Source organism: Neofelis nebulosa, chromosome 17 (assembly GCF_028018385.1).
Source record: "Neofelis nebulosa isolate mNeoNeb1 chromosome 17, mNeoNeb1.pri, whole genome shotgun sequence".
NCBI lineage: Eukaryota > Metazoa > Chordata > Mammalia > Carnivora > Felidae > Neofelis > Neofelis nebulosa.
This window is the reverse complement of record NC_080798.1, coordinates 44619518-44638630: the sequence shown is the minus strand read 5'-3', so window position 1 is coordinate 44638630 and position 19113 is coordinate 44619518. Positions and strand designations below refer to the sequence as shown.

The 19113-nt window shown below is 39.9% G+C and overlaps 1 protein-coding gene across 5 annotated transcripts in view; it reads right to left on the bottom strand.

The window, feature by feature from the left end:
• TANGO6 (transport and golgi organization 6 homolog) overlaps window positions 1-19113 on the bottom strand; it is a 195019-nt gene that overhangs the window by 138596 nt on the left and 37310 nt on the right. For all 5 annotated transcript variants that reach the window (XR_009256223.1, XM_058709291.1, XM_058709293.1 and 2 more), the window contains 3 exons: window positions 18479-18561; window positions 2373-2485; window positions 759-935 (listed from right to left, as the gene is read on the bottom strand). Coding sequence is in view for 4 of the 5 variants with exons in the window: in XM_058709291.1 (XP_058565274.1) it covers window positions 759-935; window positions 2373-2485; window positions 18479-18561 (373 nt within the window). In the remaining variant the exon portion in view is untranslated. The remainder of the gene's footprint in view (window positions 1-758; window positions 936-2372; window positions 2486-18478; window positions 18562-19113) is intronic.

Sequence of the window (19113 nt, the reverse complement as noted above, 5' to 3'; positions counted from 1 at the left end):
CTGATGATTCTGTTTGCAGTCAATCTATGTTTTTCATTTTCCTCAAGTCCATCATACTGAAAGAGCGTTTTATAACTTCACTAAGTTAACCCTGAATAAAAAATTAAATTTGCACTATAACAAACAGCCACACTTTGAATGCATGTAAAATCTGAGTAGCTGCCAGCAGTTAAGAACTATATGGATTCTGGTCAATAGGAACTTATATTAAGAGGTAATAATACCTACACGTATCACCTAGAAAGTGGAAATAATTTAAAATATACTTGTGTGCCATTCCACTAACATTTATTAAGCACTTTCTAAACGATCTCTAGTGGAAAGAAACCCCCATCCTATAATTAACATAAAATATAGTTATCAGACAATTTCCTTTAAGAGCAAGTCTGACTCTGAACATACATATACCATTTAGAGAGTCAGAAAGAGAACTGGATCGTTACGGCGCGGAGAGTAAATGTGTGTCTGCCCTTTACTCTGATTCACTGGCAAAGCCTTTGTGAAGTAAGTGGGCTTATGAGGCAGAGCTGTGAGGCTCCAGCAAATTGCACCTACTATTAGCTGGCATCCGGGGGAAAAAAACCTGCAGGATTATTTAAGGCACTCACATTTCACTTAGCGATTATAAATAGCAGCACCTCAGCTGCCTCAAGTCCTCGTTCCCGTTCTACCAGCGCCCCTTAGTGGACAAGTCAGGGAAGGGCCTTTTGGGTGCAATTCCATCAGAAGAGAGAGGGTAAAAGGATGGGTGGACTCACCACACGGTCTCTTTGACGGTAATCATGATGCCACCTTGAGTGGCCGCTCTAAACTGACACAGAGAAGGAAGAGAGGACACAGATTTGTCCAATCCTGCAAATCCTTTCAGGCTGGCAATTGCCTTCTTCCTCTCTAGCTTCCCCAGAATCCATAATAAGATCTCTTGGCAAAGTGACCTGGCAGAAAAAGCAGTTATAAATGAGCTTGTCATCTTACTCTACACATCTAACAAGATAACATAAAAAAAGAAAGGAAGACTGTCAGGTTCCACTGCATTCTAAATGCTGGCACAACCACCTAGTGCTACTGAAGTGCAGGACTGGAAAGTTATGCTTCCCGTGAATTTGGGAATATATCTAATATCCTGAAATCCAATGAGTGACTGGCTAATCTGGGCCCCAGAAGCAACACTGGTAAGACACAGGAGCTCCACATAATTAAAAAAAAAAAAAAAAATCCAAGCGTACCATTGCCTTTGGGTCAGGCCCTGTGAACAGAAGTTTACACTGACAAAAACCGTCTATGAGTGGATCAAGAGCAGGTGACCAACAAACTCTTGCTGATGCCTCAGCCCCTTCCATCTGTGCCAATCAGCTAGGATAAGGAGGGAATAAACGTTCACTTATTCCTTCTCGGGCTCTGACGAGGACATGACAGTGCTGTGAGGATTTGGGTTTCAAAACTAAGACAAAGGTTATTTTATGGACAGTTATTTGAAGCCAAATGCACACACTCACAGTCTCCATCTTCCACTGTGTTTTCTCTTGTAGCTGTTGGACTACAGTGATGTGCTGACCAAAAGTTAGAGTCTAAGGCAGTATGTGAACTTTGAAAAATATGTAAGAATGAGTACTTTCCTTCACCACTTAACAACGATGATGACAACAATCATCTCTCAGCTATTTTCCAGGGATAGCGCTAGACACTTCCATGCACAGTCTTCATAAAATAACCCTATGAAGAAGGTAATATTTGTAGGGGTTTTCCAAACACTAAAAGTCAGAATTCTCTAGGACTTTGAAAAGGATATAAACCCTTAAAAGGAGGAAAAAACAACATAAATATCTGTGAAAAAAGAGACCTGATACAAAATGAAGCCTACTTAAAACTCCAATACAAAAGATTATTTTCTGGGTGATTAAGAAATCCCTTCATTCCAAACAACACTGCGCAGCACTCATACTAAATCCAAGTCTAAATTACAGAGTGCCATGTTCAGATCCAGATTTCCCCAACTTGATTTCTCATTCCCCACAAGGTAGTTATGATCCCTTCTCTACTTCCTCCTTCCTAGACATGTAATTCCAGTATTTCTCATGGATCAAACACGGGCATGTTTACACATGTAAACAGGGGTTTCGTCTCTGATGTCTAGGACGGAGGCTGAAGAGAGCCATTCTAAAAATTACATCCAATCCCCAGAAATCTGAAAAGTGTTCTTTCCCTAGATGAGCAGATAAGAGGATCCTCAAATGCTTTCCTGATTTTGAAACAAACAACAAAAAAAACAATTACAAAGTGGCACTAAGTTTTATATTCAAAATAAGAATAAGAATGACATACAAGAAAGATTTCACTATTTATAAACAAATAAGTTTCTCTAGATTGTTTACCTTATATGAGACACGCTTTGCTTGGTGAAACAGTATAGAGAAAAGAACACACCCAAGACTGGAAGCAGGGAGTCCACTAAAACCGTCAAAGGTTCGTTCCCGACCACGTACACCTAGGGAAAAGAAAATGGCGAGAGGCACGGTGAGCACAAGGCCAGAGGAACAGGAATCAAACACCACACACCTACTAGCAGGGCTCAGAGTCTTATCTTAAGCAACGCTGTTGTCCTAAACTGAGTAATTTTAGCTCTAAGACTAAGAAAACCATTTGAGATTGGCAGACAGGCTGAAGCACAGGGAGCCTGAACTGCAGCGGTGCCCTTTCGTGGGCGGCCTGAAGAACTGTCAGGCAAAATGGGTAAATGAACCCATTTTCTGACCCCTTCCTTTCCTGCTTTTGACTACCTTTGTGTCTCCCACTAGTCTGCCTATTACTCATCTATGCAATAATCGTCTAATTACCAAAGGGCCTGCTCTTAGGAACTAACAAGCAATGCCAAACAGAAAAACTTAAAACTAGATTTGAAAATCAAAACCAAAACCAAAAACACGGCCTGCTCTAGAGTTGTCACTCTAATGTGTGTCTGGGTGGCTCAGTCGGTTGTGCATCCAACTTTTGACTGTGGCTCAGGTCATGATCTCAAGGTTGTGGGATTGAGCCCCACGTCAGGCTCCTTAATGAATGTGGAGTCTGCTTGAGATTTTCTCTCTCTCTCTCTCTCTCTCTCTCTCTCTCTTTCTCCTCCCCTCTCGACTCATGCACACATCCACTCTCTCTCTCTCTGTCTCTCTCAAAATTGAAAAAAAAAAAAAAAAGATCTGTCATTCTTAACATGTAACTGCCATATGGGTATGTCCTATTCTCTCCAGTTCAATAAATGTTAAAAGAAATTACAACGTACTCCTAGCTCTGCATTGACTTTATAGGGTTAAGTGTGTGTGTGAGGATGCTGATTTTTGTTAACAGTAATTGTGTCACACGTTTTAGTTGTCACTTCAAAAAGGATAGCACAAATGCATTCAACAAGCTTTATTTGAACACCCACTGGAATCAAAGCATGGTCTTAGGCACTGTACTGAATATAAAAATGAGTAAGAGTTGTTCTCTCTCAATTGCTTGTGATCTAACGGGAAGAATAAAACAAGGAGACCAATGACAAAAATAATAATTCAAAACAGGTAAGTTAAAGAATTAAGAAGAGCAAAACACTATTTTTTTCCAACATTCTTTCTGTAAATCAGGGAATCTGTAAGCTTCCATTTCCTCATCCTTAAAAATAAGACTGACCTTGGGAGACTGTTACAATTTTTTTTCCACAAGAGACTGTTATAATTTTAATAAGCTAACTGTTTAAAGAATCTAACACAGTAGCTGGAAGATAAAAATGCTGGCATAGTTCTGGGAACACATATTAAGAGTGTCGGTTCCTCAGTTTTCTCCTTTTATCATCATTATCTGTGTCCACACTATCAGGTTCCAATTAATTTATTAATTAAGTTGTGTTGAAGTGAAGGAGGAATCATTGCTGTTTTGTGGGATCCTACAGGTCATGGAGGCACAAGCTGGAAGACGCTCTGTGCTTTTCCAGAGAATCCTGTCCCTTTAAATCAACCCTAATTTTTCACACTGCTTAAGCCTCCCAGCATCTCTGTGGAGCTTGATAACCAAGGAGTCAGCTTCCTGTGCATGATCTAATCTCCATAAACCCAGCTCAGTGGGGTGCATGGTATGGCAGTGTTCACAGTAATATGCAGGCCTAATTATGATATCATCAATTACAAGTGGTAAAAGAGAGAGAGAGAGAGAGAGAGAGAGAGAGAGAGAGAGAGAGAATTTCCCCAGATCACGTAAGGGCCTATTGTTTGGCTCTGTGGTCTGTGTTCCCAGAAGTAATCCCTGTGGAGCCATCCTTCCTTATCAGCATCTTTTATACAAAAAACAAAACCCAAATGGAGTTAACTCTCCTTTATTTACTGGCTTGACTGAGACAAAGCACCTAAAATTTTAACATGAATTCAATCGAGCCCATTTCTCAGGGGTATATGTTGTTATTGATAAATTCCTCCAAGTTTTAAGTTCTCTTGTCATACTTTTCTGAAGAAACAAGTACTGCTTTTGTATTTAGAAAAAAATCGATCAAAGAGTTTTCTCTGTGGTATCTCAAACAACTCAAATGGCCTCTTTTTGCCGCATATAGATTGTCATCTCCCTTCCAGTATTAAGAGGAAACTTCTCCTTATACTGAGCCCAAAGCTACCTTCCTCTAACTTCCTTGATAGTACTTTGTTGTTGTTGTTGTTGTTGTTGTTGTTTTTTGAAAAGTTTTAGATGGGCCATTCAAACATTCTACCTTTTCCACAGGCCTGCTATGTATTTGACTGTTCAACTAGTCATCCATTCATTCACTAATTCAAATATTTAGTAAGCATCTAACCACCATTAATGACTTTCCTCCTATAAATTCCAATAGCACTTAGAGCTTGTAACACAGAATGTATAGTTCTCTCTCACCTCTTCAACTAGCCTAGAAGGCAAAAGTGAAGCTCTCTGTTTCAGCACCTATCACAATAGATGATTAAGTTGTGTTACCTGAATTTCTGGTGAATAAGCAGTTGTTACAGAAGTATACAATTTAAAGGAACCACATTGTTACTGTTCTTATGAAGCAAACAATAACTACCATTTACTGCAATGTCTACTCAAGAATAAACCAGGTTATTCAGCTAAACATTTAACATACAATCAATCCTCACCAGAGTCCTGCAGGTTAAGCATTTTTATTCCCATTCTAAAAATGTGGAAAACTAGGGCCCAGAGAAGCAAAGTTAGTGGAGCCAAGGTATTGTTAGTAAATGGCAGAATCAAGGTGAACAAAGGTCTGCCTGACATAAAATCCATGCACAATCCAGAGACAGAGAGCAGTAAAGGTTGTAAGGGGGTGGGAGTAGGGGAAAATGGGGACTGACTGCTTCATGGGTACGGTGTTTCCATTTGGGGTGATGAAAAAGTTCTGGAACTAGACAGCGATTATGACTGTGTGACGCTGTGAATGCACTTAATGCCAGCCAATCGTATACTTTAAGATGGTTAAAATGGTAAATGTTATATTATTTTCTAAGAGAACGAAACACGTACTCATGGCCTCCGAAAACTCACCTCCCCCTGTGCCTGTTTGCATTGCTTCAGTCCCTAACCCACACCACCTTTATCCCAACCATCTCCCCTCAGAACCAGTAGGCCCCAGCCTGCCAGGCTATTAATAACTCCAGTCCTGCAAGAAGAGTTCCTGAGTGGCACCAGGAGCTCCTGCACTGCCTCCCCTTCCTCCCGCTGAGACTCTTCTCTATTATACAGCCGTCTTCTACCAAGTCTTCCAGGGGGGCTCCAGGGCCACAGCACGGCCTTTCCAAGGACAGCGCCCTCCTTCCAGTCTGTTGCCTGGCACTCAACTCATATGCAGGTTAACGGTTTGGTCTGGACCTCACATCCAACCTTACCCTCTCAGTATACTCCCGAAGTAGAATCTGGTCATTTCCCACTTCATGTGGACTCCCCAGGTCACTGAGTTATATCTGAGTTTAGTGACCCATAAAGGGACACAGGAGGCTGCACCGATTCAGCGATGTCTTGCTGACAGCACAGACAATGAGCAACTGCTCCAGGGAAAAAAAACCAAAACAACAGTCCTCCCAACAAAGTCATACTATATATGGAAGCAACTGTTAGGGCCAGTTCCTTCCAGTGTCCTTCATACTAGGCTGGTGACAGTATGGACTGAGGAAGCAGTGAGGGCACAACAGTAGGCTGTTCCTGCCCCACGGAGGACAGGGCCCTACTACCCTGCATCTCTGCTCTAACATCAGGTGTTGTGGAATTTCCTTGGACTGTGCTTATACGTAGTCTCCTGCTATCTGGGGTTCTTGAACTCTTGGGAGTTCAAGTTCTGAAACACAATCCCATATTGCATGTATTATTTCTACCTGTGGAAATTCCCTTTCCTCAGCAGTATACCTACTGGGTATATTTCACATAGGGTTGTTTGTAATACTTCCACTGACCAGCTGCAAGACTTATCACAAATCAATTGACTTATCTGGGTCTCAGTTTCCTTACCTAGGGAATAAGGAGGTTGGCAAATCTATCACCCTCTGACTTGACTGCAAATTTGCTCACTCCCTTCAGTATCCTTCTGGTACTTTAGCCATTAAGAGGTTTAAAAAGAAAACCAACGAGCTGGAAAACATGAAACAATCCTGCACCACCCGAAAATTTTTCCAACACTCAAACTGACCAAGATGTAAAAATTTCTAATCCTCCCCACATGCTTTCCCTTCTATAAGTTCTGAAATTAGAAATTTAAAGCTGAAATCCTCATTAGGTGAAAGATGTTCTGGTTACTTGAGATATCTGTACGACCAGAGACCACCAAACAAAATACCAAGAGGTGGGAAAGCTGAAGCAGGGAAAGGAGAGACAGACTCTCAAGGTATCTTCAATTCTCTGGTGTGAAAAGCCTCTCTGAGAGTAAGTGAAATGGTGCTTCGAAGAAAAGTTCAACTTCCATGTCTATCTTTGGCTCTTCCAGTAGGACAGGACTGAGGGGCAAAATGAGAGACCAGTATGAATCTATGAAAATCATAATGGCTCAGAATAGATCAGTGGAGGAAACGGGTACCAATGACCCACTGGCAGCTTGGGGATTTCCTCATTCCTTTATAGGGATTTCCACATTCCTTTCTGAATGCATCTTGGCTTTCTATCACAGATCCAGCCATGAGAAGAGGTGTGGTTAAGCCTTACAACCCTTCATCTAAGCTCAGAGATCACTCTTACCTAGTAACAAAGACATGTTTCTGGACACTGTTAACAATCCATCACATTCTACTTGTAACTCTTTGTTTGCCTGACTGGGGGGGCTCCTGGAAGGCAGCAATTGGCTCTTAATCATTTCTGTTATTTGTAAACCTAGCCGAGTAGCTGGCATTCTGTATGTACTTGGTAAAAAAATGTTTTTTCTGACTGATTAACTGAATCAAAGAAAGAATAAATAAAGCACATTGAATGCTTTTTATTTTCTCAAAAGCTCTATTTTTGTGGGGGAATTACAATGCCCCCTGTATTTTCTTTTTTGTTGTCTAAGCTGCAGCTAGAAGCTAATCAATCAATGTTAATTAACTGAAGAATCCTAGAACTTCAGCCATGGAAGGGAGAGCAGACTGAACAAAAGGAGGTTTGATGTTACTGTTGGGGCTTAGTCAGTACCTATCTTCAATATCTAAAGGACTGAATTTCTCTGGTAGGACTGACTAGAAATTTAAATTAAAAAGGAACAGAAAAACCCAGAGGAGTCAAAATGGTCAAAAGTGTCACGAGCAAACATGTGTTTCTGATTCAAAGCAAAACAAAAGTGAAAGTGGTCCTCACATGCTCCGTTTCTCATCTACTAGACTTCCATTACATTGTTAGGCATATCCCTTAGAGATCACTGTAGAGCTGAAAGAACACCAGGAAGTCAGGAGTCAGAAATGGGTATGAATACTGTTCCTGACACCTATATGATCGCCCCAAATCACATATTAAGTGAGTGAACACGGATAAGACATTTAAACCTCCCTAGGATTCAGTTTCCTCATTTATAATGCAAGCGTTAAGCTTTTGGCATAAGCACCAGTTAAGATAATTCATTTAAAATACTTTGTAAAATACACAGCCCTGTGCAAATGTTACGTTTATTCCTAAATACTTGCCGATGCTGCTGTAAATGGAACTGTCTTCTTAATTTACGGCCTTATCTTTTATAGGGATGTATACGTGTGGAAATAGAAACATAAATCAAGCTGACTGAATCCTACCATTGAAATTCAGTACAGGCTGGGACTTGATTTTACCCCTGTTAAAGATTAAACTCGTCAAATGCTGCCTTCTAAAATATCACAGGGATCCTTTTGATAGTAATGTTCCAGAACTCCTAATGCACTTACTGAGTTTAATTAAGACTTGTGAGAAGCAAAGGACAAGCCAAGTTACCTAATATAGGATTTTGCACTAAGCATGCTTTCAGAGCGTACTGCATAAAATAATCTTTTTAAAAAGAGTTTCCTTAAACCAAAAGAGAACTGACAGTTTTCTGAGCACAAATCATTTGCTAAAGAATACAATGAACCTACCAAAAGTTACCTGGTTTTATCCCTGAAACTCAAGTGTTAAATTAAGTCACCTAATAGTCAACTCTAAAGCCAGACTAGGTCTGTTGGACTCTAAAGGCCAGGTGGTTTTCACCACACTGTCCCACAGAATCTGAATGTACTGTCTAACACTTGCATTTCCCACAGCTTTGAAGAATACCTCCTTTGGTCTTCTGCATGTTATTCAAGGTCATAGTTCAATTACAGTTGGAAATATCCGAAAGAACGACTGCCTTTAAGGAAGAGCCATAGGTGGGAGAAGACTGACTTTTTACTGCAAAGCCTTTTGCACTTTTTAAATGTGTACCATGTGCAAATATTAGCTTTTCTAAACACAGAGTGAGAGAAAGAGAGGAAATGAAAGGACTGCTTCCTGGACCAGATCTGGCACTCACTAGTATGATTCAGGACAAGTCACTTCGCAATCTTTTGTGTTTTTTGGCTTTTTTTAGTAATGTCAACACCCAACATGGGGCTTGAACTCACAACCCTGAGACCAGGAGTTGCATGCTCTACCGACTGAGCCAGCCAAGCACCCCAACTTCACAATCTTTTGGGGTTTGTTTCCTTTACTATAAAATAAGGGATTAACTTGGCAAACCCAAAGACTGTACCACACCAACAGTGAACCCTAATGTAAACTATGGACTTTGGTGATAGTGTCGTGCTAATGCCGGCTTATCAACTGTAACAAATGTCCCACTCTTTTTTTTTTTTTTTTTTTTATTTTTTTTTTTTTTTTATTTATTTTTGGACAGAGAGAGACAGAGCATGAACGGGGGAGGGGCAGAGAGAGAGGGAGACACAGAATCGGAAACAGGCTCCAGGCTCCGAGCCATCAGCCCAGAGCCTGACGCGGGGCTCGAACTCACGGACCGCGAGATCGTGACCTGGCTGAAGTCGGACGCTTAACCGACTGCGCCACCCAGGCGCCCCACAAATGTCCCACTCTTAATGTAAAATGTTAACAGTAGGAGAGGCTGTGCACATGTGGGGGCAGGAGATATATGGGAACACTCTGTACTTTCTACTTGACTTTTCTGTGAATGAAAAACTGCTCTAAAAAACAGTCTTTTCAAAAACAAACAAAAAAAGAAATTAAATATTTCTAAATTTCCTTCCAGCTCTAAGATTCTGTTATAACAATTTACTCTACAAAAACAATTAACTATTCAGAAAGAGGAGTCAATTGGCCAATCTGAGAGAGTAACTTTAATTAGAAATTTGTTAAGATTAAATGGGGAAAAAAGACTTGGATAATTAAAGTCAGGGATTCCCTGAATCTGGAAACAGAGAGATAAAATGGAAATGAGAATGAAGAATATAAACTAATTAGGTACTTCTAGACTTTCCTGCCCGAAAATTTCTTCTGCCTCAGGGAGTCTCAGCAAGTATGGTGAGGAATACTAAAAGGAAACATTCCCCATTCCCACCCCTGGCCCCACCTAGTATCAGATTCTGGCCGGTTCTCTTAAGAGCAAGAAAATGTCCAAATCGTGAGGAAGTATAATTCTCTCATCCTACCCTACCCAGAACCAATCTCTATGCAGCCCAGGCCTCTCTTTACCTTTCTAGGCTAAAGAAAAACATTTATCCCTCTCATACTAGGGAGGACAAAAAAATTAAGTATTCTAGGGTTAGAACCCCCGACATTCAGAGTCAGAAGAAAACAGAATAGGGGTTGCCCGGGTGGCTCAGTCGGTTAAGCATCTGACTCTTAATTTTGGCTCAGGTCATGATCTCATGGTTTCTGGGATCGAGCCCCATGTCAGGCTCCACATTGACAGTGCAGAGCCTGCTTGGGATCCTCTCTCTCCTTCTCTCTCTGCCCCTACACGCCTCTCTAAACAAATAAATAAACATTAAAAAAAATATGGAGACAGAATAGGAAGCCATTGGACTAAAAGTTATTTGAGCTGCAGGGTGCCTGGGTGGCTCAGCTGGTTAAGCATCTGACTTCAGCTCAGGTCATGATCTCACGGTTTCTGGGTTCAAGCCCCGCATCGGGCTCTGTGCTGGCAGCTCAGGGCTGGGAGCCTGCTTTGGATTCTGTGTGTGCCTCTCTCTCTGCCCCTCCCCTGCTTGCGTTCTCTCTCTGTCTCTCAAAAATAAATAAACATTAAAAAAATAAACTAAAAAAAAAAGTTATTTGAGCTGCAAATCTCTTTTTTGGCTTATATCATTTTACCAGATGTAAGGTACACACATAGAAACGACGAGAATTATTTACGCAGAAGTACAAGTGGCTATGCCAAACTTTCAGTTCAGTGAGCATCTCTGTGTACACCTGTTTTGTTGAGACCTTTCCACCTGGCCCACCAGGGCCACACTGCTCCACTCCATGCTGTATGTAAAGGATGCAAGCAAAGAAAGGCCTTCTCTTATAATTGCCCCTGCCACATTTTCATTCAGCAAGCTGAGGGCTTATTTCTTTAAATACCAAAATGTATTTATATTTTACCTCTTTCAGAAGAAAGTATTTTTTAAATGGAGGAGATGCAATCCTTGCCTCCTTAAACGAAGTATACTAAACATAGCAGTCCCAACATACTTTGTTTTTCAAACTATTATGCCCTTTTGAATTTTTTTTTTTTAACGTTTATTTATTTTTGAGACAGAGAGAGACAGAGCATGAACGGGGGAGGGTCACAGAGAGAAGGAGACACAGAATCTGAAACAGGCTCCAGGCTCTGAGCTGTCAGCACAGAGCCCGATGCAGGGCTCGAACCCACGGACCGTGAGATCGTGACCTGAGCCGAAGTCGGACGCTTAACCGACTGAGCCACCCAGGCGCCCCAAACTATTATGCCCTTTTGGAGTACTTTTTCTGTCTCCTTTCTTGATCCTCTCCGCTGGCACTCTCTTGTCAGCATGCCTTAGTCTAACTAACTTCTAATTTTTTACTTCTAATTCCACTATGGTCCTAATCAGAAAACCAATCGGATCTGGATTGTGTATAAAGCAAAGAGGAAATTGGCTCTGAGGAACTAAGGGGCTCTGCAGCTAGGTATCAAGATGGCAGCCAGATGGGCACCTATTATGATACAGGTGACACAGGACATTCAGTTGGAAACATCAACTGAAACACTAAGATAAAATAGACTTAAAACTCCAACAGAAGATACCAGACTAAAACGAGAGCAGGACTATAAAAGCTTTCCATTCAGAAAGAGAGTAGAGAAGGAACAAATGTGCGGAGACCAAGAGGAGACTGCTGAGGAAGATTTCTTTGGGGAGAGCCATTGGTAGGCAGAGCATGTGACCCTTGATCTCAGGGTGAGTTTCAGCACCATGTTGGGTATAGAGATTACTTAAAAATAAAATCTTTAAAAAAAATAAATAAAAATAAAAATGGGCGAAGAGCAAACCCATAATAAGATACTCCCACCAGCAAGGCTATAATAATGGAGGAAAAGGGGAGGGCAGGGAGAGGAGGAGGAGGAGGAGAAAGAGAAATGGTAGTGGTAGTGTTGGCCAGAGAGGATAAACTGGAATTCTCACACTCTGCTGATGGGAATGTAAATGGTGCTGCCACTTTGGAAAACAGTCTGACAGTACCCTTAAAAGTTGAACACAATGTCATCATAAAGTCCAGCGATTTCACTCCTAGCTATATACCCAAGAGAAATGAAAACACATGTCCACACAAAAACTTGTACATGAATGTCTGTAGCAGCATTGTTCACAACAGCCAAAATGTGGAAACAACAAAAATTCCCATCGACTGACAAAATGCAATATATCCCTAGAATAGAATACCGTTAGGCAGAATGAAATACTGCTCTATGCAACAACATGGATGAATCCTAAAAACATCCTGCTGGTGAAAAGTCAGCTACAAAAGACCACATATTACATAAGTCCATTTATATGAAATATCCATAATAGGCAAGTCTACAGAGACAGCAAGTCCATTTTAGTGGTTGCCTAAGGTTTGGGGACAAAATTAGAAGAAGGGAGGGTGCCTGGGTGGCTCAATCAGCTAAATGTCTCACTCTTGACTTGGGCTCAGGCTGTGATCTCACAGTTCATGGGTTCAAGCCCCACATCAGGCTCTGCGCCATCAGCTTGGGATTCTCTCTCTCTCACTCATTCTCTGCCTGTCCCCCACTCACATGTGCTCTCTCTCAAAATAAATAAATAAACTTTTTTTTTTTTTTTAATTGGGAGAAGGGAGGGGCACCTGCATGGCTCAGTCAGTAAAGCATCCAACTTTGGCTCAGGTCATGATCTCGTGGTTTGTGGGTTCAAGCCCTGAGTCAGACTCTGCGCTGACAGCTCGGAGCCTGTTGCCTACCTCAGATTCTGTCTCCCTCTCTCTCTGCCCCTCCTCCACTCACGCTCTGTCTCTGTCTCTCTCTCTCAAAAATAAAGAAACATTAAGAATTTTTTTAAATAAATAAAATAAAATTGGGAAAAGGGAGAGTGAATGGGGATGGGGATGGGAAATGGGTATGGGGTCCTTTTAGGGGGACAATAATTTTCTAAAGTCAGATTTGTGGTGATGGTTGCACAACCCTGTGACTACACTAAAAGCACTGAATTGAACACTTTAAATGTGTGAATTGTGGCGTATGTGAATTATATCCCAGTAAATCTGTTAAAAAGAAAAGAAAAAGAGAGAGAAAACCAGAGCTGGACATGTTCCCAAATGCCTCTCTAAAATTAAACACCCTCTTGTACCCTCTTGCTACCCAGTGAGCTGCTGGATCATTCAACTATCCCAGATGTTTTCCTTGTTTCCTGCCTTTGAGCTGTGCTCTGTAATTTAGTATTAGCAGAAAGTTAATAAAGACAACACAGCCTTTGTTGCTAAACTTTACACAGTGTTTACCATTTCCCCCCAACATACACATTTCCTCTGTTTTCCCAGTGCAGCTGAGCTGCCAAAACCTTGTAGGGAGAATAATTACCCTTCCGCACCCCTTCCTGCTTTCATAACCGCCCCAATCTTTTGTGCATAATCAAGTGTTTACAGCCAACTAATGTTTTGCTTGCCTCTCCAGGAGGTTTTAAATTCACCAAACTGTTCACCAAATTAGGAGGGTTTTTTTCCCTCCCCCTTTTTTGGGGAGCAAGAATAGGAACAATGGCAGGATTCACTGTTGCTGGATCTCTCCATTTTTTAGACGCTAATTCACTCGCCAGAAAGAAGCTGATTTGCTTTCTTTTTCCTCTAAAAGCAATTTTTTTTTTTTTTTTTTACTTCCCAGAAATACTATGAGGGGTTTGTACCAGAGTGTAGTCACAATTAAGTTCTACCCCTGACACCACTTTCAAGTTTTTCTGACATTCCACACCCACCATTTAACAGTTTTCATCATGATATTCCTCAGATGGTGTGTGACTGAAGACAACCTTTCTGAGAGTTAGCTGGGCCTTGTTCTCTAATTCAGAACATTTGCTTTCTACACTGCTGTATATAATTTCTTATTTTTCTACAATCAAAAATGTCCTTACCTATGAATATGTAGAACAGGATATAAAAACTTTGTTTTCATAAGTCTCTAAATGAGGCATTAAAAAAAAAAAAACAGCATTATAGTCACTAAGTTAGGTTTTATCTATAAACAATCTGATGCTATATTTGTATGCCAGGTCCCTTTTTTTAATAGTGAAATTAAATGAAACAGCTTACTTTAGTAAAAAGTTGAGTGTTGAACAGAACGAGTTTTGAATTTTTAAGCATGAATTTTATACCTACGAATCATGAATATCATACATTAAGTTTAAAACAAAAGAAAACAGGGACACCTGGCTGGCTCAGTTGGAAGACTGTGTGACTCTCATTCTTGGGGTCTTGAGTTTGAGCCTCACGTTGGGTGTAGAGATTACTTAAATCAATAACACTTTGCTGAGGCAAAAACAAAACAAAAACAACCACCCCCCCCCCCCCATCATCTGCCTTCTTATCTGAAAGAATACGACTTAAGGTTTACTCTACACCGTCACATACTGCTAGTAGGAATGTAAACTGGTGCAGCCACTTTGGCAGTTCTTCAAATGGTTAAACACAGGGTTACCATAAGATCTAGCAATTCTACTCTTTTTTTTTTTTTTAAATGTTTATTTATTTTTGAGAGAGACAGACACAGAATGCGAGTGGGTTAGGGGCAGAGAGAGAGGGAGACACAGAATCCGAAGCAGGCTCCAGGCTCCGAGCTGTCAGCACAGAGCCTGACGCGGGGCTCAAACTCAAGGACCGAGAGATCATGACCTGAGCCGAAGTCGGCCGCTTAACCGACTGAACCACCCAGGCGCCCCTCTAGCAATTCTACTCTTAGGTATATACCCAGGAAAATGAAAAGATATGTATGCACAAAGACTTGTCCACAAATGTCCATAGCAGCATTAATCATAATAGCTAAAATGTAAAAACAACCCAAATATATATCAAAGGATAAATGGATTACAAAATAGAGTCTATATCTACAATAGGATATTATTCGACAATAAAAAGAAATCAAGTCTTGGGGCATCTGATTGGCTCAGTCAGTAGAGCATACAACTTTTGATCTTGGGGTTGTGAGTTTGAGCCCCATGTTGGGTATAGAGATTACTAAAAAATAAAAGAAATCTTAAAAAAAAGAATGAGGTCCTGCTTTGTGCTTAATATAAACCTTAAAAACATCATGCTAAGTAAAAGAAGCCAATCACAAAAGACCATATAGTGTATAATTCCATTTATATGCTATGTTCAGAATAGGCAAATCTATAGAAAGAGAAAGTAGATTAGTGGCTGACTCGGGTTGGAGGTTGGAGGGGTTAGGAGTAGGGAGAATGGAAAAAAGGGTGGTAAAGGGTTTTGGGTATAGTGTGGGATTTCTTTTTGGGTAATGAAGTATTAGAATATACTTCTAATATGCAAGCCTTAGATTATGCTAAAAATCCATTGATATGCATACTTTTTTTTTTTTTAAGGTAAGCTCCACAATCAGTGTGGCACTTGAACTTGAACTCCCAAGATCAAGAGGTGCATGCTCTACTGACTGCGCCAGACAGGTGCCCTGATTTGCACACTTTAAATGGGTAAACTGTATAGAATGTGAATTACAACTCACAAAGCTGTTTGAAGAAAGATCTACTTTACATCCAAATGTCCATCAACTGATGAACAAATAAACCAAATGTGGTATATTCATACCATGGAATATTACTTAACAATTAAAAGGGACAAAATATTGATATATGCAACAACCTGGATAAACCTCCGAAACATTATGCTAAGAGAGGGTGCCTGGCTGGCCCAGTCAGTACACTTGATCAACAGTCCGTGACTCTTGATCTCAGGGTCATGAGTTCGAGCCCCATGTTGGGCAAAGTGATTACTTTGAAAAAAAACAAAACATGGAAACACCTCCCCCCCACACACACAAAATATCATACTAAGAGAGAGAAGTCCGCCACAGAAGATCACATGTTGCATGGTTCCTTCCCATGAAACAGCCATAAAGGCAAATCCACAGAGGTAGACAGATTAGTGGTTGCCTGGGGCTAAGGGTGGGAACAAGGAGTGACTATAAATAGGCACAGGGACCTTTTTAGGGTAATGGAAATGTTCTAAAATTGTAATGTATTAGTTTCACAACTCTGTAAACTTACTAAAAATCATTGACTTGCATACTTAAAACATTATTTTATGGTCTGTAAAGTATATCTCAATAAAGCTGTCTTATAAAAAAAGATTTATTCTAGAGGCGCCCTGGTGGCTCAGTCAGTTAAGCATCCAACTCTTGGTTTCGGCTCAGACCATGATCTCGTGGATTTGTGGTTTGAGCCCTGAGTGGGGCTCTGCGCTGGCAGTGTGGAGCTAACTTGTAATTCTCTCTCCCTCTCTCTCTGCCTCTCTCTGACTCATGCTGCCTCTGTCTCTCTCAAAATAAATAAACTTAAAAAAAAAGATTTATTCGAAAAAAATTTTGAAGAGGCAATTTTTAAAACAGACAAAACGTGAATAGGCAATTTACAGAAGAAAAAATATGAATAAACCTGAACACAAAAAGATGTTCAACTCACTAGTAATAAGAGAACTAACTGTTAACTAAAACCACAATGTACCTTTAGATGGGAAGCCATGGAAATGTGACCAGGGATAGGTAGATAGAAGATTTCAACTGAACTGGTAATGTTTAATTTCTTAAGCTGAGTGGTGGGTACATGAGTGTTTTACTCTGCATTTTTTATCTGTTTGAATTATTTCATAAAAAACTAAACACTTTCTCTAAAATGCTTAACTTATTGCCATAGAAAAGAAATGAGAAATGTGGAGTATAATTTTTAAAATTATTGATAAGTAATTTACATGCCATAAAATTCATTCTTAAGGGGTGTCTGGGTGGCTCAGTCAGTTAAGCATCCAACTTCAGCTCAGGTCATGATCTCATGGTTCGTGAGTTCAAGCCCCACATCAGGCTCTGTGCTCACAGCTCAGAGCTTAGAACCTCTGTGTCTCCCTCTCTGCCCCTCCCCTGCTCATACTCTGTCTCTCTCTCAAAAATAAATAAACATTAAAAAAAATTCACTCTTAAAATGTACAAGTGGCTTTTAGTATATTCACAAGACTGTATAACTATCACCACTGTCTAATTCCAAAACATTTTCCTTACCTCACAAAGAAATCCCATACCCATTAGCAGACACTCCTAACTCCCCAGCTCCAGCCCCTAGCAACCGCTAATCTACTTTCTGTCTCTATGAATTTGCCCAGTCTTAATATTCTACATAAATGGAATCATACAACGTGTGGTCTTTTTTTTCTGGTTTCTATTAAAGTTTAAAATTTGTTACTTTTAAATGTTTGCGTTGTGTTTGCGTTAAATGTGTCCATACTCATTCATTTTTATGGCTAAAAAATATTCCATTATATGCATATATCACATTGTGTATCTATTTATCAGTTGATAAACATTTGGGTGACTTCCACGTTTGGGCTATTATGAATAGTGCCGTGATGAACATTTGTGCACAGATTTTTGTCTGAACATGTTCTCATTTCTCTTAGGTATATACCTAAGAATGGAATTACTGTGTCAAATAGTAATTCCATGTTTAATGTTTTGAGGAACTGCCAAATTATTTTCCAAAGCAGCTGGACCTTTTTACATGGCAAATAATTTTGAAAGCTATTTACTAGCGTGGATATTTTTCATAGTAAAATACTATTATAAATTTATTGAAATAAACCTTAAGAAAGAATATTTATCCCAGCTCCATCTGGCCCTAACGCAATGGATTTCATTTTTTGTCTAAAAATATATGTTTCATATATATTTATAAGACTGTAATCATAGAGAACATACATTTTTTTTTCACTTTCAGTAATATATTTAGGCAGTCATTTGCAAGATTCACTTATTCAGACTTACTTGTATATGACGGTGATTACTTTAGAAAGATATAAAGTAGACTCAATATTCTCATACACTTTTGGAAGCCTATAGCACTGCAAATGCCACTGTCAATTTCTTCAAAAGACATGCTTTCATCAGTGGTATGTGCCAGTTAGAGAATCTAAACTGTTTAACATTCAGAGTAAATGATGAAATTGACAGTTTCAAAACGTATCAGCTTTTTTACTAACAGCTTATATTTTCCAGTTTTCAAAGTGAAAAAATCATGATAGTTTGGAATTAACATTTTTTTAATGTTTATTTATTATTTTTGAGAGACACAGAGAGACAGAGTGTGAGCAGCGGAGGGGTAGGGAGAGAGGGAGACAGAATCTGAAGCAGGCTCCAGGATCTGAGCTGTCAGCACAGAGCCTGACGCGGGGCTCAAACCCACAAACTGCCAGATCATGACCTGGACCGAAGTTGGAGGCTTAACCAACTGAGACACCCAGACACCCCAGAAAGGCAAAACTATTTTAAAAGACTATGTGTAAATGTTATCTAGAAACATTAGTGACTCAAATTACCAACCTTAAATACATCCTCAATACATCTATTAAGTTCCTCTTCTGTTACCAAAATGGTCCCTGGAGCCATGTCACTCTCTGGAATCTCTAGAGAACAAAAAACAAAATTACCCATATTCAGTGCCTCATTGAACAGAGCCCAGGACTTAAGGAAGAAAGTGTTGCTAGATAGTTCTGTAAGTAACACGTACAATTAGAGATTCAACATGATTACCAATGTACAATACAACACCAAACACAGTATTTCATGAAATCTATGATGCCAATGATTATAAACATTCGTTGTTATTTTATATATCACAAGAAAGAAGAAAGCCAGTAACTTATGAAACATTATGACTTGAAATTTTACTTGTAAATTTAATGAATGAAAAATTAGGGATCAAATTAAATGAAAATGACAGTCAATGGTTACGTGGAGGTGAAAACAGGGTGCCTGGCTAGCTCAGTTGGTGGAGCATAGGACTCTTGACCTTTGGGTTGTGAGTTCGGCAAGCCCTGTGTTGTGTGTACAGGTTACTCAAAAATAAAATGTTAAAAAAAAGTTTTAAAATAGATTTTATAAAAAGGATTAAAAGAGGGGAGGTCAGTGGGGAATGTGTGAAATAGGTGATGGTGATTAAACAGTACACTTATCGT